The 27,624-nt window shown below is 43.8% G+C and overlaps 1 protein-coding gene and 1 long non-coding RNA gene across 2 annotated transcripts; one reads left to right on the top strand and one right to left on the bottom strand.

Moving 5' to 3' along the window:
- Positions 1-1,026: 1,026 nt before the first annotated feature.
- tnfrsf9a (tumor necrosis factor receptor superfamily, member 9a) lies at positions 1,027-6,476 on the top strand. Its single transcript, XM_049016424.1, has 8 exons — positions 1,027-1,626; positions 2,691-2,930; positions 3,616-3,732; positions 3,871-4,008; positions 4,691-4,763; positions 5,128-5,222; positions 5,320-5,442; positions 5,633-6,476. Exons 2-8 carry the CDS (start codon positions 2,801-2,803, stop codon positions 5,749-5,751), a joined length of 795 nt encoding a protein of 264 aa, XP_048872381.1. The 5' UTR covers positions 1,027-1,626; positions 2,691-2,800; the 3' UTR covers positions 5,752-6,476.
- A 6,040-nt stretch (positions 6,477-12,516) lies between these two features.
- LOC125745491 (uncharacterized) lies at positions 12,517-27,095 on the bottom strand. The gene is made up of 3 exons (XR_007398686.1): positions 26,971-27,095; positions 19,926-20,032; positions 12,517-15,904 (listed from the first exon to the last, which is right to left on the bottom strand). It is a non-coding gene; the product is annotated as an uncharacterized LOC125745491 (long non-coding RNA).
- Positions 27,096-27,624: the final 529 nt, after the last annotated feature.

The following is a 27,624-nucleotide window of genomic DNA, read 5'->3' as shown; positions in this document are numbered from 1 at the left end:
ACTTTCTCTTCACACTACTTAAACAAAAAAAAAATACAACAGCGGACGATACACACTCATTAAATGTCAGGAAGCTTGTAGGAAAGTCCCTTAAACCAACGCTAGCAAGCATAATTAACATTTTATACGCACTCAGCATTCAGTTATCGTCGAGTTATCGTCATTCCGTAATGTTTCTAAAACGGGCTAAGCTGACAATGTGCACGCAAACTGTAAATCTCCCCTCTGCTGTAGGCGTCCAGTATAATGAATGAACGTAAGTTAAGGGACAGAATCACACAATTTGCGCATTGTCCATCAACAGAAACTGGTTTATTCGAGGGTTTATTAGGGGCTTTTAAAATGAGCAAGAAGATATTATAGAAGTTACGATAAAGGCCTGGCTGTGGCGTCGTTAGGGGTAGGAGCCCAAATGTCGTCATAGACCCCCCTCCACCACCAGTTGAGGACCTTTACCACCTAGTGTTAAGCCACCCCCGGTCGAAAACTACCTACCAGGGACCCCCCCTCCCCCCAAGACCTCTGACACAGATCGAATACTGGTGCCCACCCAACATACCTAAATGCTAACCAAGGGTTACGGATCCCAACACCTCCCGTTAGCAACACACGTGTTTGGACCCGTTCGATCACGTGGTTACAACTCAGCACGTTTGCTAACGTCATTAGTGACTTTGCATTTTATGGAAACGCATCCGTGTCCTACAGGGAGGGGGAAATATCAATGGATTGGAAAAGAAATATGGACTTTCGCGAGATTTCGCAATGTTTTTCCATTAGTATTAATAACCGTACTGTTTAAAGTACCAAAGACAGAATTAATGAACTAATAAGTATAAACCTAAAAGATACAGACATAACCAATAAAGTGTGGGACTGTCATGCATATTTATCTATAATAGCGCTGTGTCCATTCACCACCAGTAAGCGAGACAAATGCTCACACAGACATTGAAATATTAAAATTCACCCGTAAAGAAATCTGGAAAAAACAATGGGTTTTTGCTGTAAGATATTACAGGAGGAAAACTGAATATAAAACTAACTTTACCGTAGTGTTGGAGTTAAGGTTTAAACTCAAGCCCGCTTTCTGGAATATTTCGGTATAGATGCACATACCCCCACATACGTCAGCAAGCGAGAATACCAGGGAGCTAAACCCGAAAGTGGCTTCGGGTTTAAACCTTAACCAATGGTATGGTCGAACTGACCTGCAGATTGGGTTGTTCACTATTTAAATCCATTATGCTCAGATTGTAGTTATTGTTTTATAATTTAAAGGATACTTAAGCATCGCTGCTTAAATCAAAGGTAATGAATCTTTTAAAATACCTAAGAGCAATTATAAATTTCCATCTATCCTGAAGGATTTGTCACCACGTCTGGATTTCGCCCGTCAAACACTGTTTAACATTATTGATACGATCGGTGTCATTTGTGCCTGTCATTGAAACCGAGGGCGTGTTTGTTAGACAGAAGCACGTGGTCATGGCCCACCCCTTATTACGTGACGAGCTTATATAACGAGGCGAAAATCGACACGCGACGTAGTTTGGCACTGATCGGATCAGCAGGAATGTGAAGTACCTTAGCGGATTACGCGCAGAGCAGAAGACCCACTGACAGGTACCTCATTTCTACGGTTGCCGGCTCAAACGCTTAGCATGCGATTGTTGTGTATTGCAGACATCGTTCATTTGCCTCCGAAATTAAGTGTTTACGTTTTAATACAGCCGTGGAAAAAGTTGAGGCAGCGCAATTTACAGGTTTTTAATTTCACTCATTTCTCAATTTATGAGTATGTGTTTGTGAACCTAGTTCTTCCCTGTTTATCGTTGATGAAGAGCTTCTTCCTTGCTTTATGGGACTTAAGTCCTGCTTCTTGGAGCCTAATACGAACTGTCCTAGCGGTGCACTGACCACCAACGCTTAATGTTTCCCATTCCTTTTGGAGGCTACTTGATGTCATCCAATGATTCATGGGGTACTATCGAATAAGTTAACAGTCATATCTGGCTTTAGAAAGTTGTGTTTCCTACTTCACCTTGTTCTTGTGTGCTGCTGTCTTAGAAACTTTGAACCTGGAAGGAACCTGCTGCTCAGCGTAGTCTTTTGCCAGCATTAAACCAGGATTTAAAGACGTAGATTTGTTTTAAAGTATAAAGTGATCTCTTAATTTTTTCCATGGCTGTACATATACACTTTGGTTTGCTATATGAATGCAGTTTCAAAACCTCGTAAAATGACATTTTACATTCAAGGGTATTAGATTTTTAAATAGGCCTGTATGTGTACATTAGTCCATAAATTACTGATATATGTAACAGACTAATATGTATCAACGAAATTATATAATATGTGTAGTAGTGTAATGGTTTTTATACACAACAAATTAAATTGGAATTGAATGTTTCAAACCTTGGAGTTCATGCAAAGTTATACGTGTTTAAATATCTAAATTAATGTTTGTTTTATAGCATGTGTATTAAAAAATATCTAATGAAGTATTAGAAATGTAAATTAACTTGCCAACTTAACTATTTATGGCAATGCATTGGTCCACCCTGATGTCTATAAAATATGAGTGACATATAACCACAGATATACGGGAAACTGAAATACTGAAATGATATATTTAGTCGGGGAGTGATATTTCGGTGTAATGCTCAAACCGTCCTGTTTCTCTGCAGCCTGAGGTACTGAACAGAGTGTAATAGCGACGCAGACCACAGAGCATCTTTTCTTAGGTGACGGTGTTGCCATCGAAGACGTCATTCGCTTTGTGGCTGTTGGAGCAGACATGCTGCGCATGCTCACAATCACCCTCGTCCTGGCTGCTGCGTGGACTTTAAGCAGCAGCCAAAAACGGTGTGAACTCTGGACGTTCGATAAAAACAGCAGCGATTTTTGCTGTGAGACATGCTCAGAAGGTAGGCATCTATATCAGACATCCTATTCTTATGAGCGACGGAAAACGATCCACGGCAAATGTCAGCTGAACATGCCGTGACTTTTATGCACCCCTCTGCCTTCACCGTTCTCAAGTCAACAGACTGTCAGGATTCACACACGCTGATCTCACACGCCAGTGATCGACTTTTGGATGTTTCAGAATTTCCCTTATTATAATCAGAAGATGCTAATGTGTTGGAATAAAGTTGGATACTTTACTTGTGGGGGCAGAAGTACCTTAGTAATTCAGTTACTACTTCAGTGAAAATCATGAACAAATACAACAACGTCATGAAATACATGAACCGTTATGTTTGATTAATGATGAACGAAAATGGCATCAGTACATAACTAACAGTTCGTGATTGGTTACTTAATACATGACAAGTGTACTACTACATTATCAGTGTCCCCTCAATGTAAACCATACCTCCGGTCACTAAACCTGTGATACTCATTTTTTTATGTCATTAAAGGAGTGTTACTAGGTTATTTCATAGATATTTGGGTAGGTGATATATTAGCTCTGCTGTTCTACAGCTGGGTACTGCTATGACTGTAGTACAACTCTCTGCAGCCTAGTCTTTGGCACTGGGGAACACCCTGGATGCGAAGCCAGTATTATTGCCCATGTATGTGGTTTTTTGTGTTTTTTTTTTGCAGGCCATTACCTGGTGAAGAAGTGTGGTCCGAAACCCTCAGAGCTTTGTGAGCCTTGTCCAGCTAAAACCTATCTCAACAAAAGCAACTCCTCCTGCGTCCCATGCAGAACATGCAGAGGTGTGCCCCGCCTCTCGTGCCGTCCCACATGCCGCCTTGCAATGCTGCGTCCCCCATCCCCCCCCACCCCCCACATGCCCTTTGGCACTGCCCCCTCGCTAATTCTCTGCCCGCGTGCCCTCCTCTTCATGTGCTCAGGTTGGCAGCAGGTGGTAATGCGTCAGTGTACAATCAGCAGCGACACTGCATGCGGCTGCACGAAAGGACACCACTGCGCCAATTCTGAGTGCTCCCGCTGCGTCGCCTGCGGCGTTGGGGAGGAACTCCTCGAGGATGGTATGCACTCCTGATTGCTTCATTTTCCTCTTAAGAGCTGTCACAGATGGGGAGCTATATAATAAGTGTTTGGTACACTTTTGGTGCACTGCAATGACCCAAATTAATGTCACATGTTTTGCAGCTAGCTTGTCTTGCTGTCCCACCCTTGTAGGTAAACCTCATGGCAGCATTCTGCTGATGAAGGGCAGTGAAATGTTTAATGCGTTGCATACATCCTATTAGAATAAATCCTGTAACTGGAAGCATAGCAGTTGCAACTTAATTAAACTGTTATTAACCTCTTGTGAGACTGTGAATGGAAGGTGAATGTGTTCTCTACATTATTTGGGTACACATTCACAGTAAAAATATTATGTTGTGGGACTGTTCGTAGTTTTTGATTAAGGGTGAGACAGCAGCATACAATGGAGCAGGGTTCTCCAACTCCGGTCCTGGAGAGCTACCGTCCAGTAGGTCCTCTATCCTACCTGGCTTCTGATGAGCCACACCTGCTCTCAGGTAAATACCAGGAACAGGTGTGACTCATCAGAAGCCAAGAGGGACAGAAAACCTGCTGGATAGTAGCTCTGCAGGAGACCCCTAGAATGGAATATTCATTAGTAATAGTTCAAAGTTCCCTCCATTTACTTTCCAAAGCCGCTAACAGATCATGCTGACTAGATGTCTGTCTTTTCTACAGACAGTTGTCACAGATGCCCATATGGGACTTTCAAGAATGAGTCGCTTTCAAGCTGCCGTCCTTGGAGTAATAGGTGAGGTTGCCTCTAGACGCCACCCCCAAAGCAGCTCTCTCCAATTCAATCTTCTACAGTCGTGTGTGTGTGTGCTTTCCATCCACTCCTCAGTTGTGAAACATTGCTATAGATAGAGGCTGCTAGCCCAGGTGATGTCATTACAGTGCCATTGCCTTTACCCTCTGAAGTATAACTGAATTAGAGACAGAGGTTCATTATTTCCTACAGATGAATCATTTAAATACCATAACAACTGTACAGGGTGTCCCCCAGACTTCTGTTGCCAGCTACATCACACTGTCTGCCCTCTGCCACTGCACAGCTGAACGTCACCTTTTAAGGCTGCCTTTCTTGACACCAGCCGATTCCTCTTTTTCCTCAGCTGTCCTCGGCAAGGATGCTGGATCATGATCAATGGCACCGCAGTCAGTGACAGCATGTGTCTCGCCTGCCCCAAAGGGATACAATGTCCCAGTGGTGAGATGACTGCCGAGTCGCTTTGATGTTTACATGTGTTTGTGCATTTGAATGTCTTCATGTGTTTTACGTGTACATGTGTGTCTCTCCTTCTCAGTACCGTCAGAGAGCATGACGATCATCATTATAGTGGCGGTTGTTTCTTTCTGTCTGGGCCTACTGCCTTTCTGCTTTCACATTGGGAGGTTCCATGTGTACAAGCAGGAAAAGAAACCACCAGGTACTCTTCATTCGAGCTATGCGGTCTGTGTCATTACCTGTTCAGGCTAGACTTCACTAATTGAAGGGCATCATACAAATAAACAGTCCGTGTCATTACATGTTCAGGCTAGACTTCATTAATTGAAGGGCATCATACAAACATACTGAACTGAACTGCCCCCCTCCCCCCCCCCTCCCCCCCCCCCAAGGCCCAGCGAACGCACCGCAGACCCTCACCTTTCAGCTTGGCCAGCCAGAACAGGAACAGGGAGGAAGCATGGGCTCTGTCAGCTCTGAAGACTCAGAGAAGAGTCTTCTGTCGGTGTGAGAAGAAACTTGTCTTCACCATATCAGACTGAAGCTGGAAACTATAAACTGGATGGAGTTAAACAGCAAAACTATTGAAGAGGCCTGGGAAGTTTTTAAAAGCACATTGTTGCAAGTGCAAGAGGACTTCATACCTGTTTCCAGCAAAACTAAATTTATGAAACTACAACCAAGGTGGTTTACTGAAGAAATTAAGAATAACGTCAGGAGGAAAAGGGCTCTGTGCCACAAATGGAAAATAACTAACAATTTAAAAACTAAGCAGGAGTACCTAAGTCTACAGGTTGAGTTAAAAAATAACATTAGACTTGCTAAGAGATTAGCTGAACTGAATCTGTTCAACCTCGAGCAAAGGAGACTAAGGGGGACATGATCCAAGTATATAAGATTCTAACAGGTCTGGATGCCGTTCAGCCAAATGGCTACTTCAATATTAGTTTAAATACTAGAACTCGTGGCCATAAGTGGAAATTAGCGGGAGAACATTTTAAAATGAATTTGAGGAAGCACTTCTTTGCACAGCGTGTAGTTAGAGTATGGAATAGTCTTTCTACTAGTGTAGCAGAGCTTTAAAGCAGAGCTAGGTAAGATTTTAACATCTCTGAGCTATTAGTTAAGTTCTCCCCAAACGAGCTTGATGGGCCGAATGGCCTCCTCTCCTTTGTAAATTTCTTTTGTTCTTATGTAACATTTCTTGGAATTTTTTTTAATGAATTTACAATGACATTATTTGTCTCAGAAATTTAGTCATAGTTTATTTTGTAAGAATTTACCGTCAAAGTCAAGAAGGTGGGTGAAGAACAGTGGTCCTGGGCAAGTACTGCTGGTTTTACCTTTCTGAGCCTGGGGGGGGGGGGGGAGAGGGCAGGGGGAGCGGGGGTGGGGGGGAAATAGCCGAGTCCCGCATTCGACTGCATGTGAGCGTACACCAGCCAAGTACAAGACGACAGCAGTGGGCTAACGAGCGTTAAAAAAAGAAACCACACTGCAACTTGCGTATGTCTGCCCCCAGACAAAACACTCCCACTAAAGGCCACGTCAATTAAGCATACGCCCAGGTATTCCTGTAATGGGGGTTATACATACGTAACTGCGCTGTGGTGGTCTGACGCCTGTGGGCGGAGTCGTGTGTGGGGTTAAGGGATTTCCTTCCTCAAGCTAGAAAGGCAGCAAGAACAAACCGCCTGCCGTTGTAATGTCAGTAGGGCAGGCTGTCTGCATGAATGAATGCAATTAGCCACAAATGGGAGGGTTGTTTTTTTTTTATTTGTAAGGCGTTCATGGAGTCCGGTCTATCCTACCTCAAGTTTAGATGTACGTCTTGTAGTATCTGCTGAAACGATGCCCGACTGGTTGGTTGAAACAAAGTCATGGTCTGGATTTGAACTTTCTGGACCTGAAATATTTACCTCTATCGATTTTGCATGTGAATATGTTTCATTTCTTGGTCTTATTGATTTTAGTGAAAATGGTTGTGGCTTCCAGCTGATCGTTACTCACTGGCGTCTGACTCCAGTGATAAAGTATAAAGGCACATCAGTACAGGTGCAATACAGGAAGCGCAATTAAGGAACACACGGCCATGGTGTAAGGAGAAGTGGGAACATGGCGTTCACCGCGAGAGCGTTTCTGTTCTCTGTGACAGCCTTACCATCCATTTCGCTGATCACAGACCATGACCTAATCATATAACAACAAGCTTCATTGCAGTTGGCAGCACTATCATTTACAAATAACTTAAAAATAAGCCTCTTCTGCTAAAAAAAAAAAAACAATAATAAAATACATAAAAACACACACGTGCAGATCGGCAACATGCAAGAGGCTACATGTGAACAAGAGTGGCCTCCCCAAGCAAGAGTAGGAGCTGAATTTTATGGATCAGCAAACAGTAATAAAGCATCCGATTTCTGCATGCATGTGAGTTTATACTCGGGGGAGGAGGGGGGAGTGTTCTCCCAAAGCTCATTCATTTCTCCCCTTGCGATTATTAGTTATACAGCAAAGATGGTGACGCTTTTTCTTTCGGGGGCCATACTAAGCGGGGGGCAGCATGTGGTCCAGCAGGGTAAGCCTCTATGCCTGTCATCAGCAGATCGACACCTCAGACCCAGCTTCCGCAGAATAGGCACAGCTGTGGGCCTTTAAGCAAGGTCCTTAAACCCCTGGGCCATGGTGCCGCTGCAGGCGGCTGCCCTTCGCTCCCAAGCTAACTCCCACATCTATAAGTGTCTATGGGTCATGGAGACCCAGACGGGGCAGGCAAAAGGGTCATTTCTATTTAGGGATGAAGTGTCATTATTATTAAATTATTCCATACATCACACTTATCTCGCTCAACATATTTAGTGATACTGTATGAATTCTCAAAGACATGTCAATTTTTGTTCGCATTCAGATTATTTAACTGTATTTTTTAAACCTTACTGTTGTAGAAAATGTTCTTGCAATCTTTTTTTTTATACCATTTGCCTCATACTCCAGTGTAACAACATACACTGAGACAGGAAGTAGCATAAAGACACACCGCTAACATTATTATCAGCAAACCAAGTTAACTACTAAAATAACTGATGGCTGGCTTTAGAAGTTAGACCACTTCCACGGCATACAGAGCACGCGTGTGATCACATAGGCAAGCACCTCATTGTAATTCTTATTAACACGCATAATTCTTATTAATACGCAGCTCTATTATTTTATGTTTTCTTTAATCACATGAAAAAAGTAATTGCTGTTTAGAGTTTTAGATACATGTGTGTGTGTGTGTGTATATATATATATATATATATATTATTATGCTGAATGTTCTCCAGCCATTCTGTAGTTTTGTAACTTAAAATAATTTGATTATGCTTTTCTTTTCCACAAACTCTGTATGTGATTAAAATATAAAAAATTAAACAGCTATCATGGTTGAAAGTTCTGTAAACGTGCATGTAGTCATCACATGTGCCAAAACTTGCACTTGGAAGACGTGTTGTAATTCGTTGATAATATCTGAAACAAGTAAAGAGTGTTTCAGTTAATGGTTTATCTTTGGGGTTGGGATTCCCTGAGGGTTGGAGTCTGAGTTTTGAGACTGACTGATGGCTGCTGGAAGGTTTGGGTACCAAGTGAAGTCAGCAATTTAAAAAGAGACCGCTAATCACATTGTATATTGACCTAATAGTTTTGTCTGGTCTGCTCATCCGGTGAAGGTGGTAGTTTATCTGTGGACCAAGTTAAACTTTTCGACCCACTGAGGAATAAATGCATTTTCAAAATGACTGATCACAATCGACCCTCCCCCAGGGAAGTGGGCTGAGGGCATTGTGGCCGCTGAGTAAATGTTTCCGTTATACTGTATGACTTACATCACTTGAATGACATTTTTGCATATTTTTTTTACTTGCTCACTTGGTAGAAAAAAAAAGCTGCTTAATTACTGCTGACATAGCCCAGAGACGGGCACCATCAACAGCGTGAAGACTTACAGGAAAGACTGACAGGGAAATGCTAGTGTGGGGCGAACTGACATCAAAATGACTGACTCAGACGTAAAGAACACAGAGACGACCAAAATCCCCAATCAACCAACCTAGCAAAGTAAAAAAAAATCCAGCACTGTAAATACGTAAATTCCCCATTGGGAATTTCTGGCGTTTAATTACATTCAAAACTCGCGCACATAGTGCGATACTCCCCTTATTGGATTGTGTTTATCAGCCAGTATCAACAAATCATTAAGTATTACATTCTGAATCATATATGTATGATTCCGATTACCACCTCGAACGTGCAATATTAAAATAGGATCCCTGAAAGATGCAAGACTTCCTTGCTCCCACATCACAACAGAGCGTGAAAGTGGTTGTTCTCCGATCGGCTGGTCAGTGATCATCTTTTTTTATCTTGCTGCAAATCAAACAGCCAATCACGGGATTATAAGTGACCAATCAACGAGGTGGAGAAGTCAGCCACTGTTCCCGCCCCCAGAGCCTCAAGATTCAACCCGTCCACTGAGCGAGAGCTGTGCAGGCGCGCGCGCGGTTTTTATGTGCGCGACTTTTAAGACTAGTTAAACGCCATGGGATTCCGTGCCTTAGAGTTGTAAATAAGGCTCCCAGCATAATAAAGGAAATTGTTCACATACCAAACGAAGTACGCGTTCAAAGTTCTGTTTCCACCAAGTTACCAGGAGGACAATGCCTGGCGCTGGTGTAGTACCTCATAGAACAGTTTCAGAAACCACACAGTAACCAAGGAATACATCTTAACTATCAAAAGCAGATTTGGCAGGCTTTAGAAAGGAACCTCAAATTACAATCAAAATGAACAGTGGCTTGGAAACATGCCCTGCATATAAAAAAAGAAGAAAATACACCCACGCAACTCAATAGTGCAAAACAAAAACAGTACATAGCTAAGCAGTGAGAAACACCCCAGGGTATCCAGTAATGATACGTTAAGGAGAGCGAGATGGGGTATGTGAAAATAGAATGTCCCCTCGGGAATCAATAAAGTATCTTTACTTCATTTCATTTTCATTTCAGATGAAGTGGTTGCTAAGATCCAGCCCTATATTAATAACCAGGATACTCTGTTTACATGTGAAATCTGAGGCATACGGCTGAAACATACTGTGATAGGCATCAGGGATAGATCTGCGTGTCTACAACCAACAACAGTAGTTACTGACTGTATGTATGCAAGCACGTGGACATACACCGGTCCCCATCTTGCATATTACTTGACCATGGATGTTTGATGTATGACATAGCTTGCCCACTGTGAACGTTAAACACTGTCGACTGTAAAAACTATCAATGAAAAAAAATACATATTCCAGCCAACTTATCCAGCCGTATTGTTTTCAACTGATCGCTATCCTGATACTAATGCCTGAGTCATTGCTGTTCTTGCATTTTGGGAGCTTGAATGCAAAGCAAAATACTTCACCTGCATTCCACTCATGGACATTCCATATCCTTGAACAGCAGTACCATAGGGTTAAGAACGCATGGGAGTCTGTTGTGATTTGCGATGTTTCTAAGCCCTGCAGGCAAAGTGAGTCTACTCGACAGGAACGACTGCCAACTTTAACTTGGAATTGCGGCTGAGTCACCATTCAGACCTAGATGTGAATGATACATAATGCATAATCATAAACGGCTATGATGACTGAAACTCAAATCCCAAACTCAACAAGAACGTACTGCAACCTCCACGCCAGGGAGGGATCATCAGACTACAGCAAACTAGGGCAACATTGGCAAGACCAAACCAGAATCTCCCTGTGTACAAGTCCGTCTGTATTTCATTCTTAATACTATTTAAAAAAAAAGTTCAAATCATCTTCAATCCAAATTCTTGTTATTAAAATATAATAATTAAATGAACCACATTCTACATAGACTACCATTTAATTAATAATAAATACTGGCTCACCAGCAAGCGGAAAGAAGCACTGAGTGCTGCCATCACCTAGGGAGATCCGCTCCTCGTGTGTGCCACGCCCCCTGATCATCCACGTGTGCTTCCCCGATCATGCCCAGCTCGTCCGCTCCTCGTGTGTGCCACGCCCCCTGATCATCCACGTGTGCTTCCCCGATCATGCCCAGCTCGTCCGCTCCTCGTGTGTGCCACGCCCCCTGATCATCCACGTGTGCTTCCCCGATCATGCCCAGCTCGTCCGCTCCTCGTGTGTGCCACGCCCCCTGATCATCCACGTGTGCTTCCCCGATCATGCCCAGCTCGTCCGCTCCTCGTGTGTGCCACGCCCCCTGATCATCCACGTGTGCTTCCCCTATCATGCCCAGCTGTTTCCTGTTATTTTTGACTTGTCTTGTGTATTTAGTCCGCATCCGAGTCCGACTTCCCCAGACTTGTCATCAGTGTTAGTTTGTCTTCCTGTTCCCTGAATAAACCCCGATTCCCGAAGATCCTGCCAACCTGCCTCGTCTTTCCCCGCTTCCTGCCTGCCCGTCCACCCGCGTACCTGGCAATGGGATTTGGCTTTGAACGCCTCTCATTGAAAGGGAGCAGCACCTCCAACCAACTCTATGACTGACTCAAAGGGTGGACGGGTTCCAACTGAAGTGGCCGGCACCAGGCGATAGGCTTTCTCTGACATGAACGTGGGGTCTAGCTCCTCCCTGACGTTCCTGTAGGCTCGCATTTTCCTGCTGGGTAGTAGACACACACACACACGTTTGTATCCATATCTTTGTGGGGACCGTTCATTCATTTGTATGGACTATACTCTAATCCTGACGATGACAGCCTTAACCCCCACCTGGCCCTGACCTTAACCAGAAGTAACCAAACAAAACACAAGACTTTTGGTATTTTCAGTTTTTCGATTACAATTTTTACAAAATTGAGTTTCTCCTTGTGGGGACTGAAAAAATTGTCCCCATAATGTAAAAATAACAGGTTTTTATTATATTGTGAGAATATTTGGTCCTCACAATGTAATTTATACATGATCCTCACACACACACATATACTCACAGAGGGAACTTTTACTCATGTCTAATTTTACCTAACCTGGAAAAAAATAGTTGAGTTTTTGAAAAACATATAATACGATAAATACAAAAAAAAAACCACACGCCTTCCTTTAAGTCTTTAAGGTCAGTACTGCTGGCTCGGGGGGGGGGGGGGGGGGGGGGGGGGGGGGGGGGGCAGAGGCGGAGGGGGAACGCCGAATCCTAAAGGTCACGTCTGCTACCACCTGACAGGAAATCAGGGTCTATGAGGAGGCCGGAGGCTCACTGCTCTGACACAACAGCATGGTGGCCCCGACTTGGACAGGCTGACGACGGCTCCCCCTGCAGGTCAGGGCCGCGTTCAGTCCTCCGTGACGTCATTTTCTTGTCACAGCAGCGATATGATCGCAGGGGCTTCAACACAGAGCCTACCTTTAACCGACACTCGACACAAGTTTACAGAAAATTGACTACACATATACCCTAATACATGTTATTATTAGGGTGATCAGATAATTCATCTCAGAGACGAATGTTTGAGCTACTTCAGGTTCTACAGACTACTTTAAAACTGAAAGGCTCCTACGTTTGGCTAAATAATTCTGTTGTTTGACTTGTTGGTTTCCATGATTGAAAGTCTAATCTAGCTGTTTCACGTTAACATTGGCGATTATTAGCATGATTATAGGAGACTGACCAAATAGCACACAGCAAGAACTCAGCACTTAACAGTTTTTCTCAGGCGCTTCGTCAGCTACATTCGTCAAAATAACGCTACAAAATTCTATAACAGTAACACACATCAGTCAACAGTAAACACATGCAAGCAATCGGGGAACATTCTCAGGCAAAAGACTCAATAACTGCAGTAAAATCTGTACATACACTATTGCATGCATGCAAACAGAAATATTGAAAAACCAGAAATACTAAAATGTATAAAACAACAAAAAAAAAAAAACATGCGTTAGTCTGCCTGATCCCCGAGCTCTGTGGGCCACGTTTGTTCATTAACAACACAAACTATATCTCCCTGGCAATGCAGTGGGGGAAAAATCTCCGAGCATGTCTGATCCTTGAGCGAGGCCCTAAACTCCCAGCTCCCTGGGTGGCTGCCCTTCACTGCCAGCTTGCTCTACAAAGTGGAAGTTGAGGGAAGCATAAAAACAATTATTATGATTATTAATGTTGGACAGTGACCCTAGCAAGCTCTCTCCCTTCAGACACCAGCGGTAATCTGTGAAGCTCATCCAGAAATACAGTAAGCCTTACCCAGTTGTTGGGATGTACGCTACAGGACCATTTTCTGATATAGCAGCACACATAATTATGTTTGCACCTCCCTGCCCTGGTACCTGCCCTGTTGCCCTGTGCCCAGTGATATTCCTTCCATGCCTCCTGGTCACGAAAGCATGTGTAATAAAACCGGTCCTGCTCAGACTTACAGTAAACACATAGTGAATGTACAACTCTGGCTCATTACCTGTACATCTTGATATCTCAGCTACTTTACATGGTCCCTGTTCCTCTACGATGGCATTCGGTACATTTGCATAAGTACATGCTTAAGTTGTTACGTTTCAAGATCCTATCAACAGCTGATAAACTGACCGAATGGATGCGATCGACTTTTGTGTGGTCTGTTATTACAGCAGACTGTATTTCCCGTAATCCAACTCTATTGTTCCTCCGCACCATCTGAATAATCTCTGCTTCCTGCTCTGCTGTGAAGATCTCGCCTCACTATTCTTTCAGTTCCATGAAGGTAAATACATAATGTAGGACACAAAGGGAAAAATGTACAGTATTTATACTCTGCTACTGAAGATATAAACATGATTACCGTGTGTACTGTAGCCTTCATATACAAATACAGCACGTGAATGTTTTTGTACATATCGATTTTCCTGCCAGAATATTCGGACAATCGATGCCACACATGACCCTGAAACGTTTGCTCACACCCTTAGGCCTGCCTCATGCATAGACTCCATGATTAACCACGTGGCTCTCACTTCATGACTGTCCTCGTCCGCCTCTTCCTCTTTGGCCTTGTTCCGATACTCTCTAGTTCCATTTTGTGTTTAAAATTAAACTCCGTGACCTTTTATGGTGTTTTGACCTGTTCCCAGTTTTGGAGTTTGATTTGCTGGATGTGGGATGTGAGACACTCCAATATAATCATCGTGACTAGAGTTTTGCAAAAAGTCCTTCAACGACGAAAAAAGATGTGTAAAGAATTATGATCTTTTGCACCTTGAGCTGAAAAATTGGAAACCAAAGGACTAGAGTAAAAAAAAAAATTGTTGTTTAGTGGAATTTTGTAATTTTGCAGTATTCAGTACTTCAAAAGGGCAAAGTCAAAAATCCAAATGAGAGGCATATTACAGTAAAATGTTTTGCAGCTGCCAAGCCAGAGTCACCGAAGAATATTCATTCTGCCTCATTGTCATGTCTCAGGGCTGGATCAGGACAGAGAACTTTGTCTAAATCGCAGGAAATGCTCTCCCTTGTTGGGTGATGCGGGAAGAATCCTCTGTGTGACCCATTTGTATATTGACGTCAAAATCACCCGGGGCAATCGCACACTCATCCAGCACATATTTTATGTTCTAGTCACTCTTTGGTTTCTTTTCATGTCTATAAACATGTGTGAAGAGTTTCGAGTCAGTTTTGAGTGATCGTGTTTAAATGATGACTACCGTGTGCTGACTGTGACTTAATTTTTGCGACGTGTGTTTTTTATTTTGCATCAACGTTCACCATGGTGCAGAATGTATTTTGATGGATGAGTCTTTAGAGTTTTGCGAAAAGGTTTGCAAAAAAGCTTGAAAAGTATAAAATCGCTCGCTGTCCTTTGCGCGATTCAATCTGAAGCCGGAAAAGTGAGAACAAAAACTAACTTGACTGTGGAGACTGAATGTGCCGTTTGGCCACAGAAAACAGGCAGGGGAGATGTACCACAGTGAAAATGTGGTATTGTGTCGTCTCCATGGCCAGGAAGCCTAAGCAAAAAAAAAAAAAAAAAAAAAATCTTGACAGAATTCAAACGTAAAAATATGCCAAGAACAACATTAGAATTCTAAAAATATGCTTAGAAGAAAACATCTTGTGTTTATCCCGGGCTGTAGTGATTCTCCCTGTTCCATCTCGTGGCGCCTCTGGGAGTCTTGCTGAACAGCTGAACTCCATATCCTTTGATGCCTATGTGATTTGATGACTGTGGGGGGGGGGGGTTCCACTTCCTTAAAACAAGCTTATTTCAGAAACAAAGTCCTGCCTTTTAAGTTATGTTTCACAAGCTTGAAGTGTGTCAGCAGAACGTATTTCGCTTACGAGGAACTCAGACACCTACCAATAACATTGTACTGGGCACCAGGACGGTGTCAGAATTCAGAGAAAAGATCATATCTGAGTTTCTGACAGAAAAATGCATGTAGATCCTGTGGTTTGTGCCGCCCCAATAAGTCCATTTCCGGGTGCTTCTGATGACACATAGCGGCTTCTTTACTTGTCATCTGTGTCAGCTTACTTGGCCACACAGTTCATGGTTGTAATCCATCCAGTCATGCAGGCTCCACTGCCTCCACAGAAAGAAGGCGAGTCGATATTCTTAGACGGGTTTTCTCGCCTGTCTGGTGCTTGATCCATCTCTCCATCAGGCAGCCGTTCTACAGCATCCTGTGAGAAAGTCACAGCCAGTCACATCCTGCTCTTGCTATCAGCAGAGATGCACCACTGATGCTGATCTTAGTAGTATTTAATACAATTTGCACACTTTATTTTGATGTATACACACATTACAATGCATCAGCTCTCATCCGACGAAATGCGGAAATTTCACAACTAGGCTAATTTAAGCTGCTTGAGAGAGCATCTGATCGTGTTGCCCCATGTTCAAGAGAAGCCTGACACGCAGCCAAACTGAACTTCGCAGAGGGATATGAATGACGCAAACAGTGGGACGGCATCTACACCTGGCAGCACAAACAGAACTCAGCAAGACACACGTACCACATACAGCACTTGTTGAGACCGAGGGCCTGTCCGCACTAATACTTTTTCGTTTAGTAACGCAAAAATTCTCCTCCAATTTAGCTTTCTATTTGCACGGATCTTTTTTTCCCCAGAAACAGACAAAAATTTCACCACTCTCTGACAACTAATCTTTCTGTAAGCGCATTACTGCGAACGCACATAAATGTCACAAATTTGTTACGCCTACACCGGTGAGCTCCGATTCACTATTATTCACAGGACTGACGAATGTTTCTCCTGTTTTCACGGAAGCAAGACAATTGTGAACATGGAGGACAATAGGACTTTTGCCAGCTGGCTGATGTTCTTTTGCTTACATTATGTTGCTTATAAGCAAATTAAATTAAAAAATTACCACTCGTTGCTTACTGCAATGTTACAGTATGAATCTAAAGTATTATGGAAGCATATTTTTATGCACCTGCAAGGAAAGTCTGATTGAAGGTCATCTTAGGCCTGACACTACACATGTTTTTGAAGATCCACCAGCATTTAAGAGTGTTTTGAGGGGTGGTTCTGGAGCCCCCCCCCCCCCCCCATAACAACATCCATATTGAGTTTTTTGGCCACAGTCACAGGCACCGTGTTTGGAGAAAAGTCAACACTGCATTTCAAGAAAAGAACCTCCTCACTACAGTGAAGCATGGTGGTGGAAACATGAAGATCTGGGCCTGCTTTTCTGCCTCGGGACCAGAACGACTCCATAAAAAGAAATGTCCATTTATTTTTAGAAAACAATGTTTTCACAAATTTTCAAGCAAAACTGTATACTTTTTCACCGTTTTTGCGACTGTTGAAGAATCATTTGTAACAATTGACCGTGCATGAAATAATGTGTCAATGAAAATTCTTATCTTTGTTTTACTCCTTTTCTCATTTCAAAACAAGGGGATGCAAACTTTTGCATTTGACTGTAGTATAGTTAATTTTTTTCCCAAACATATTTTATTATGAGTTAATACAGTATATACCTCCTGTTTTAAAGTTTGTTAAGCACCTGAAAAGATTAAAGCATTTCCATTGCACAATTAAAAGGATTAGACTTTGAGGATGTCACTCCCATAACAACAGTCATCTAGTAAGCCACACGTTAAGATCTTACTAATATTACCAGAAAGCCTCCTTTATCACAACAAAAACTCTGTGGACTGAGCCGCTCTCCTTTCTGCCCACATGTGGTTTTGCCTGGAAGCCCACGTAGTACTCAATATCCAAACGTTAAATGAGAAAGCTAGCACATCTGTTTATTTCGGCGAGGACAGCACAGAACATTAACATTTTTCCCACAGATTTTTCTGGAACCTCTGAACAGGCCTGGAACATGCAGTGCTCCTTTCTCCATCCCACGGGTTGGGACTGATAACACATTAAGCTGACATCCCCATGCTCTAACAAGTCGTTACCGTAGAAACAGGCAAAACAGTCACTGAACTGAGCAGTTACAGTACCAAGGCTCAGAGGAGGCAAATATCCAGAGGATAGTAAAGTTAATAATCATAGTCTGACTGAGTAGAGGACTGCATGCCTAGAAGGGAGACAAGATAGTGGGAAAGAAATGAAAGGATTATGGCCAAGTAGGACAGGGGAAGAAAGATGCCTGTTTAGGGTCTTTGTTGTGGCGTTCTTACCATTGTGTATACAACGGCATTTTAGCTGGGGGTGTCCCACCTTATCAAAGAAAAAACCTGTATTTGTGGGAGCCTGCATTGACTGCTGGATTCTCACATTTCCATATCAACCATGAAGTTCTCACCTAGATAGAGACAAATTAAGCACAGGATATGCCAAAAACAGGGGACTTAAAGCAAGTGTTCATATAATTGCTCAATCTTAAGGGTATAAAGTTCATTTAGAAGGCTCTTCTGCCCACCCCGAAAGACTTTCCAGATAAATATTTTACTCACAAACAGGAAATTCAAGTGACTCATTGTGACACTGAAATTCCCATTGATTCAATGTGCCAAGAGATAAGAAATGAATGGACTGTCCTCACAAAGAATACAAACGTGTGTGTGTGTGTGTGTGTGTGTGTGTGTGTGTGTGTGTGTGTGTGTGGAGGGGGCTGATCCCAGGAATGATGGAGCCTCAGACTACAGGCATTCAGAAGAGGACGTCAGCCAACGTGTCTGCATTTCCACTGCAGAAGGAATCCAGAGAGCATTCAGGGTTCATCGCATAACAGAAGAAAAAATTCAGAGATCTTTAGATGCAATCAAACGTTTACATTTTACTGTAACATTGTAGGTGCAGCCTTCAATCTGGCACCCTGCACCTGCTGACGTGGAGAACCAATTCACTGATGGACTTTGGCTTTGACCTTAAGCTTAAGGTGCACTTTCTTCAAATAAACCGGCTTAGTGGTTTGCACTATGGTCGCACACCGTCACTGTTTCTGCCGCTGGCTCTGTGCGGATGCAGGCTGTATAAATATGTCAGATACACCAGCTTCTTGCCTTAGTTCATATGCATCATTTTAGTCAAACTAGCTCACTGCCTCCATTACCCAGAGAGTGTGTTTATACAGCCTGTCACAGACAGCCAATCAGCATCCTCATACCGTGTACCCTGTGCTTCACATAATAGGATTCAAGTTCATTATGGTCCTGCACTAGATAAACTCATATGTACTGGAAATAGGGGGGACAGAGGAGATGCCCCCCCCCATATCCCCCATACCAGTAGATGCCCCCTTCCTTTCCAACTAACAAAATTAAATATATCTTATTACACATTTTTCTTGATTTATACAATTAATAAAATCCTACAACTACGACATTTTGTCAAAAAAATTCTAATTATGATTAGATTTTATGTCAAATCATCATGCAACGTGCTTCCTTCCTGCGGAATCCCTGCATCCCTCACATCTCCCGTAATTCCACACACACTAAATCATAGCCAGATCTCCCATTAAAAAGAGAAACGTTCACTCTGTGTGGCCAAGAACGTAAGTGTTGTATTGGGGGGGTCATACCTGGCAGGCTGTAAGGTTGCCGTGCATTTTGCTGAAATGTTTTTGCCATGATGCAGATGAAACAGATAAGATGAATTAAGAGCTTTCTTATCTTTCATTATGAATCCACACATTACCGCTGCACTTGCAGAGCACGAGGATGTAACATAATACCTGAAGAAGATTGCAGTCCTATTTCAGAGAAAATCATTTCATTATAGGGATCAGTTTTGCGTTTTTTTTAGTTAAGTTATATTAGTTGTGAAACTACAGCTTAAACAGTGCTAGTCTTACTTTAAATGATACAATCTTTACTATTCAAAAATATTATATTAAAAACTTAAAAACACACAATGTGACTATTGTGAATGTACCCATTATGATGTCACAATATACGTCCTCCTGCCCACCACTGGGGCAAATTTGGTCGCTTTGCCACTGCCACCAAGAACCGAGCCCGTATTTATATGCCTACATCTATTTGTTTATTAATTAATAGCAAATTTTCTTGTTCTACATCTCATTTATCGTTATTTCATGTATTGTTTTATGTACTTTTGTCTTGGATTTTTGTCTATGACTTTATAATTTTTAAACTCGCACCACCACCAAAATAAATTCACTGTATTTTTTTGTACCTGGTGAATAAAAGGATTCAGATTCGGCAATGATAAGGTGTTTCCGGGAAGTACAGCATAGGATCATACTGACCGGAGTTGTTGATGGAACATGAGGTCCGCTTACTTCTTTCTCCTTCTCCATTTTCTGTGCATCTTTTTCCAGTGTCTGGAAATTCTGCTGTGCATATTCCAAACTTCCTAGACACCCAGGCAGGATTTTCCCATGAGTAACGATGAAGTAACAAAACATAACTGAACCTCTGGTGTTTGCAGTAGAGCTTTCACATGTTAGATCTAGTTCCTACATTCTGCCTTTATCAACTCCATCGCTCACTGCTGGCAACTTCAGCGTTGTTTTATGACAGTAAGCCCAGTTTGAGCTTATTGGCACAGCTAGCGGATGCACTGTTCCTCTTCGATCTGCAGCCGCACGGCAAACCGTATGTCGCCCTGAACCAGCAAGATCCTCTCCACACTGGAGGTGCTCGACTTACCGGAAGAACCAGGTGATGCACCATAAGGCAGGGACCAAAACATAAACAAATGAATTGAAAAACATGAATTGACTAAGTTGCAGAGATAAATAGTTTTACCAAACTTGACAATCTTCCACAAATTAATGCATTCATTGGGTTTAAATTCATTAAGTCTTCAAAGAACTAGGAAACATGTTTTATGCAATACAGGACCAAAATCCTTCTGTTTGAGGCTTTGCTCTGTCCTCAAGAGCTGAAAAAGACTGACACTGAAAAAGAATGATGACTGCAAGACAAAACAGACTGCATTTGTAATCTGCGATCCCAGAATTGATCACCATAAATTCAGCCTAATTGCGGTTAAGCTACAGTCGTAGGTTCCGTGGGAGTTTTTCCTTTCTTTTGCAGTTAAGGTCTCTTGTGCAACCGTTAAGGGAACTTTAAGGTATTCCTTAAGAATAAGACCAAGATAAACTGCAAAACTTACATACCTAAGGGTGTTTTGTGCAACCGGCCCCAGAATAAAAGAATATATAGTGGTTTCTTTATTTTTTCCATAGCAGTAGATTCCACAAAGGCTCCTGCCTGCAGGGTGGCGGACCTTGTGAAATCACACCTTCCTGTACTTGTGGTAGGTGTGACAGGTGCATCTCCAGCTCTGCCCTCCCTCACTCAATACCAGTGCTCAGATAATAATGGGGTACAGAAAGGCAACCCTATAGGGAGATACTGGTATTGTAAATGTCCATACTTAGTGGTGGCATACTACCTCACATCTCCAGGGCTGATAGTGTAAAACTCGGCTCTGTTCTCTGTGTCTGGAATTTCTCCCTGTGTCAACTCCTGCATTCCAGCCATGCAGATGAGGTTACTAACGTCTCTAAATTGCCAGCAGCAGTTCATTGATGGGGGTGTGCATGTATAAAGAGTACAGTTACAAAGTCAAAGAAAATGTTTAAAGCTATTTATCCGGGTAGTAAATGTATTTTGGCTCTGGGCGGCCACAAGAATTAACACCAAGAACAGTTACTCCTGCAGGGATATTCAAATCCCGCCTGCGCTACAGTATATTTGTTAAGAAAACAGCAATGCAAAATAAGAATACAAGCAAATGAAAGTTCCAGGTAGCCTGGCTTATCAGATGATTAAATGAACACCGCTTTGGTTAGCAAATTCCTCCTCCAGGGGCATCCCAGCCGTTCCATGTATTCGTTAAATTTCACAACCAGCTAAATTAATTCATTAACTTAATTAGTTAAATGATTTGATGAGGTATTCGTTAGCCAAATATCGTGTGCTGGTGGTCCAGTCAAAACAAGACATGGATATATTGGATGGCCACTTAAAATACAGGGGGGGCTCTGGGACAGGCTAAGCTGATACATTTTTACAAATATATTATCATAGATTTACACAAGCACAGATTATTTCCTTTGACCCCGGATAAGGCTGATATTCAATAGGCAGGACCCCAGTCCGTCACTGGATACATACAGTCCTGTGCAGTAGTTTTGCATTAAAGGTTTTTTACAACACAAATATGAAAACAAAGGAAAATATCTGAATTCCTGCTAAAACGAAGCAGTTTTTAATATCGCTTCAATAACCAAATAAAGTGCACAAAGCTATACGTAAAAAAATAATAACGAAGCTTAAAAAGCTCAAGGTGTGAGTAGCTAAACGTCGAGGATGTGAGTACTTTCAGCAAAGCTACAACGCCGGAAATATTACGCTACGCTTAGTCAGGGATTAAACACGCGCCAGTCGCCGGATTTATGCGAATTCGGCTTGGGGAGTAAATATGACAAAGAGCGTTTCCAAACAATACAACAATACATCTTAGAGCGATGTACAAATTACCCGCGACACAATGTACGGTAAGTCCTAGAACATGAATATGCTAGAATATGAATTCTTACTAGGAAAAATGTAGTTCTTACTAGGAAAAATGCAGTTCTTACTAGTAAAAATGATCATTCTTACTAGTAAGAATTGCTTTGTAGATATATGGAATTCATATTTTTACTAGTAAAAATTTATTTTTATTAACATTAATTGAGTTATGACGAGTAAGACTTCTGCTAATAAAAGAACTTGGCTTGCCTTAATCGTGGACCATGTATCTACATACTACATCTACATACCGTTAACCTTAATATTAACTACACGCAAACTGCTTCTATTTCTACACGCTAAAGTACCTCTCAGAGAACCTCCTGTAATATTACTAATTATCATCCAGTCCCTTGCCAGCGTTATTTGTGCAGTCTCTTTCCGTTTATCAGTTTCGCATTTCTTTCTACCAAAGCGTTTTACGAGTCCCCGCTTCTCAATGCGGATTACATGCATCTTTATAACACGGCCAGATCCAGCAGTGCGGTTCAGCCTTATTTATTGCCTCGTCCATCTTCGTGTTAATGTAAACTAAAACAACGAACCAGAGCTGGTGTATATGACTAACTAAAAGGCAGCTCATCAGGTCCCCCTAGTGGTACTCCGCTGACGGTGTTTTCGATGGCATAAGATCCGTGGTTTAAGGTGATCTCCTCTAGGACTGAACAGTCCATCGTGTATTTTCCTGGTGAATCAATGGCTATATGGGACGGCAGAATTTGTGGTGAAACTTTGTGCTAACCAGATTTCTTATAACATTGGAATGTACCAGTTGTTTCACTGCCAAGCGAACTGGCTTAAACGGAAGAAGACGGTACAGACATACAAGACTAACATTACGTCTAAGTTACATTTAAGATTTTAACAACTCTGAGCTACTAGTTAAGTTCTCCCCAGACGAGCTTGATGGGCTGACTGGTCTCCTTTCGTCTGTAAATTTCTTATGTTCCTAAACTAAAACCCTGGGTTCCTTCAAATAAGAGCTAGATAAGGGCCTTTGATATTAGGATAACAAAGAATTGTTTGACGTTAGTCACAGAAGAGTCCCAGATGCTTGACTTAACCCAGTAGACCAAATTCCTACTAATCTTCTTAAGAAGATTGCACCACTTATTATCACTATCCTGTCAAACTTGTTGAACTTGTCTCTTAGGCTCAGATGTGTTCCAAAGCCCTTTAAAATCACTATTATTAGGCCTGTTCTCAAGAAACCAAATTTTGAAACTACTGTGTCGAAAACTAAAGAAGGGCACAAGCAACAGGAAGTTTTGTGACATCCACGTGCAGACTGGGGCTGACGGGACAAACGTTAGGGAGGAGACAGGAGAGTCAGGTATGTCGGACGTGACATTTCCTTTCATTTCAAAGATCCTGGAAAAAATGGTTGTTCACCACCTACAGTTGTTCCTTACTACAGCAAATCCAGTTTCAGACCAAACCACATCACAGAAGCACCCTAGTAAAAGTAACACATTATTTTCTTACGGTTTCCATATTGCTTATGTCCATAGTAATACTGTCCTATGTGCCCTTCACTGGCTTCCATCCAGTGTCGCACTAATAATGAAATACTGTTATTAACTTACAAAGAACTGAACGGCCTGGCACCAGTATATCTTACAGATCTACCGGACTCTTACAACCCGCCTCGCCTGCTTCGATCTCAAAAAAGCAGGATATCTATTAGTACCTAGAGTATAAAGAGCTACAGCAGGCTGCAGAGTCTCCCAGTGAATGTCACTCTAAATATTCAAATCTAGACAAAAAAACACACTTGTTCAGTCTAGCTTATAGGGACTCCAATTCTAGCTCTACCTAACTACTCACCCCCAGCCAGGCCTACAGTGTGAGGTGTAGAGCTGGGTGGGGATCGGTGCCATTGGCCTTGGATAAACTGAACTGTCAGTGCTGTTATTCTAGCTTCACCCTCTCTTGTGGAATTGGAGTACTGATGTTTCACGGACCCCCTGCCTGCGTTCCCACCTTTGCACTTCCTCTAGTCTCCCCTACTTTGGCTGATGCACTTTTTTATCTTCCCACCCCTCCTGGGGGGTGCTGCCTGGAGACCCAAAAAAAAACCAAGATATCCTGTCTACCCTACTGCCTGAGACACTCGTACTACCTGTGACGCCCTTCTGCCTGTGACGCCCTTCCGGCCCGCCCGCCCCTTCTACCTGTGACGCCCTTCTGCCTGTGACGCCCTTCCGGCCCGCCCGCCCCTTCTGCCTGTGACGCCCTTCCGGCCCGCCCGCCCTTCTGCCTCTGACGCCCTTCCGGCCCGCCCGCCCTTCTGCCTCTGACGCCCTTCCGGCCCGCCCGCCCTTCTGCCTCTGACGCCCTTCCGGCCCGCCCGCCCTTCTGCCTCTGACGCCCTTCCGGCCCGCCCGCCCCTTCTGCCTGTGACGCCCTTCCGGCCCGCCCGCCCCTTCTACCTGTGACGCCCTTCCTGCCTGTGACGCCCTTCCGGCCCGCCCGCCCCTTCTGCCTGTGACGCCCTTCCGGCCCGCCCGCCCTTCTGCCTCTGACGCCCTTCCGGCCCGCCCGCCCTTCTGCCTCTGACGCCCTTCCGGCCCGCCCGCCCTTCTGCCTCTGACGCCCTTCCGGCCCGCCCGCCCTTCTGCCTCTGACGCCCTTCCGGCCCGCCCGCCCCTTCCGCCTGTGACGCCCTTCCGGCCCGCCCGCCCCTTCTGCCTCTGACGCCCTTCCGGCCCGCCCGCCCTTCTGCCTCTGACGCCCGTCCGGCCCGCCCGCCCTTCTGCCTCTGACGCCCTTCCGGCCCGCCCGCCCCTTCTGCCTCTGACGCCCTTCCGGCCCGCCCGCCCTTCTGCCTCTGACGCCCTTCCGGCCCGCCCGCCCTTCTGCCTCTGACGCCCTTCCGGCCCGCCCGCCCCTTCCGCCTGTGACGCCCTTCCGGCCCGCCCGCCCTTCTGCCTCTGACGCCCTTCCGGCCCGCCCGCCCCTTCTGCCTCTGACGCCCTTCCGGCCCGCCCGCCCTTCCGCCTGTGACGCCCTTCCGGCCCGCCCGCCCTTCCGCCTCTGACGCCCTTCCGGCCCGCCCGCCCTTCTGCCTCTGACGCCCTTCCGGCCCGCCCGCCCTTCTGCCTCTGACGCCCTTCCGGCCCGCCCGCCCTTCTGCCTCTGACGCCCTTCCGGCCCGCCCGCCCTTCTGCCTCTGACGCCCTTCCGGCCCGCCCGCCCTTCTGCCTCTGACGCCCTTCCGGCCCGCCCTTCTGCCTCTGACGCCCTTCCGGCCCGCCCTTCTGCCTCTGACGCCCTTCCGGCCCGCCCGCCCTTCTGCCTCTGACGCCCTTCCGGCCCGCCCTTCTGCCTCTGACGCCCTTCCGGCCCGCCCGCCCTTCTGCCTCTGACGCCCTTCCGGCCTGTGACGCCCTTCTGCCTCTGACGTCCCTACTACCTGTGGTCACAGGAACATGAAGCTGCTTGGAGATGGTCTTATAGCCTTTACCTTTAACATGGTTATCTACAATTTTCTTTCTGAGCTTCTGATTTAATCAGGAGGAATGAGACATTCTTTCAATGAGTTGTAAGGACACCAACAAATTGATCCAGGACTGTAAGTTTTATGTTTACAGACGTGGCGTGGGTGTTGCCCATATATACATAATTGTGGTATTTTGAATGACAGTGTTTTCCAAATCAAGAGATTTACGTTTGTGTCTAATGTAGAGAACTGTGTGAAGTGTTTTGCAAAAAGAATATTATAAAATTGCAAAGCAGAAAATGTATTTGTGCTCTTGCTGACTTAAACGTGCTACATTTTGGGTTTCAGTGATCTTGTTTTAGGTTCCACTTTAAGTTTTTGTGCTATATATTTAGTTAAGAGCTATATAAATGCAGTCCATTTGCGATTTTTCTAAAAAAAAAATGAAAGACGACTCCAGGAGCTGAGGGCATTGCAAAAGTGCCTAGCACCACCATGTTCAAAACGACAAGGCACAGCATTCATTTTACCATGTATCTACCGAAGCTAGTGCGGCACGGGATACTGGTCCTGGAAAGCTGCCAGGTATTACATTTCTTTAGTGCCGGTACTAATTACAGTAATGCAGACAGTAATACAGACAGTAATACAGGCAATATTCATACGCAAATCCAAGTGTTCAAATATGGTGCAGAAACCTGCATGGCCACAAGAGGGCACAGAGACAGGCCAGGTTAACATAATCAAACTAGCATCTGTATCTACAGGTTATTATTTAAGCAGTTAAATACTCAAGCATAATGTGCTGGGAACTTTTCTGGTAAGACTTTACTTGACAGGGCGCAAATACTTAGCAATAACTCAATTTCTACTGAAGTAAAAATCATGAATAGATATTGTCGCTATTTCAGATAAAAGAGGCACCATGATTCATTGACGGTGAACAAATATGAGATCAGTATTTAACTTGTGTTATTCATTACTTGTTTCTTCAGTAGTTTACAAAGGTTTACAGAATTAACAGACATAGTAACAAACATAGTAACTGTTTGAGATAAAACATGCGTTTATGTCATGTTATCTGTTCGCCTGTTCTTACAGTGGAGAGTAACGGTGATGAGCTTGATCGCGACTAAAATACGTTTTACAGTTTTGCCCGCTCGCGTGTGTTTCGCTCTTCAGCGCAGCGCCCCGTCAAAATCCATTTAAAGAATGCTCATTAATGTTCAGTAATCATTAAAAGAGCTTCTCATGTTTAGTACGTTCAATTCCAGTGATATGATTCAGTAACACAAATGCATCATTTACCATTAACAATACTTAACTGTTTTCTCTGCATTGTTATCCCTGCAGTACCTGCAGTTTTCACACGTATAGTTCTGTTTGTCGGGTCCGAATCAATTGATGGGTTTGTAACGTTGTACGATTCTCCCCTCAGTTCTGCTTATTTTCACACACAGAACAATCCGAGCGAAGCAGTGACGCGCCACTGCCAACCACGTGAGAACGCTCTTTCTGCTTATTGGTCAGATGTGTCTGCGGCGGGAGCAAGAACGTAAATACAGGAAGAAGAAACATTTTAAAAACTTAAGAGTTTTTCTGAGCTGTTTTTAGGAGCTGACAGATGTAGTCATCTGCCCAGATTTCAAGAAGGCACCATGCTTTACTGCTAGACTAAATAATACCTTCGTTTCTCCTTCTCCCCTGGCTGTTGCTACTGGTTTGTGTGCTCTGCCACATCCCAGAAAGCAAAATGCACCTAGCAATGGGACCTGTTTAGGTAAAACCCGCAGAGTACACCAGGAAGCTGGGTCAGATTGAGGTTGGATCTCGTTCAACAGCCAAGTTACTGTAGAGTTTTTCCTTTTTTTTGACTGGACAGAGATCACCTCCTCTCAAAGGTCTTGGTACGGTCCTCTGGGTCCGCACCCGAGTGGTATTACTGTGTTCACACCTGCCCAAAGGTAACTCGGTAGGCT

Source organism: Brienomyrus brachyistius, chromosome 6 (assembly GCF_023856365.1).
Source record: "Brienomyrus brachyistius isolate T26 chromosome 6, BBRACH_0.4, whole genome shotgun sequence".
NCBI classification, from domain to species: Eukaryota; Metazoa; Chordata; class Actinopteri; order Osteoglossiformes; family Mormyridae; genus Brienomyrus; species Brienomyrus brachyistius.
This window is presented reverse-complemented; position numbering and strand designations above follow the sequence as displayed.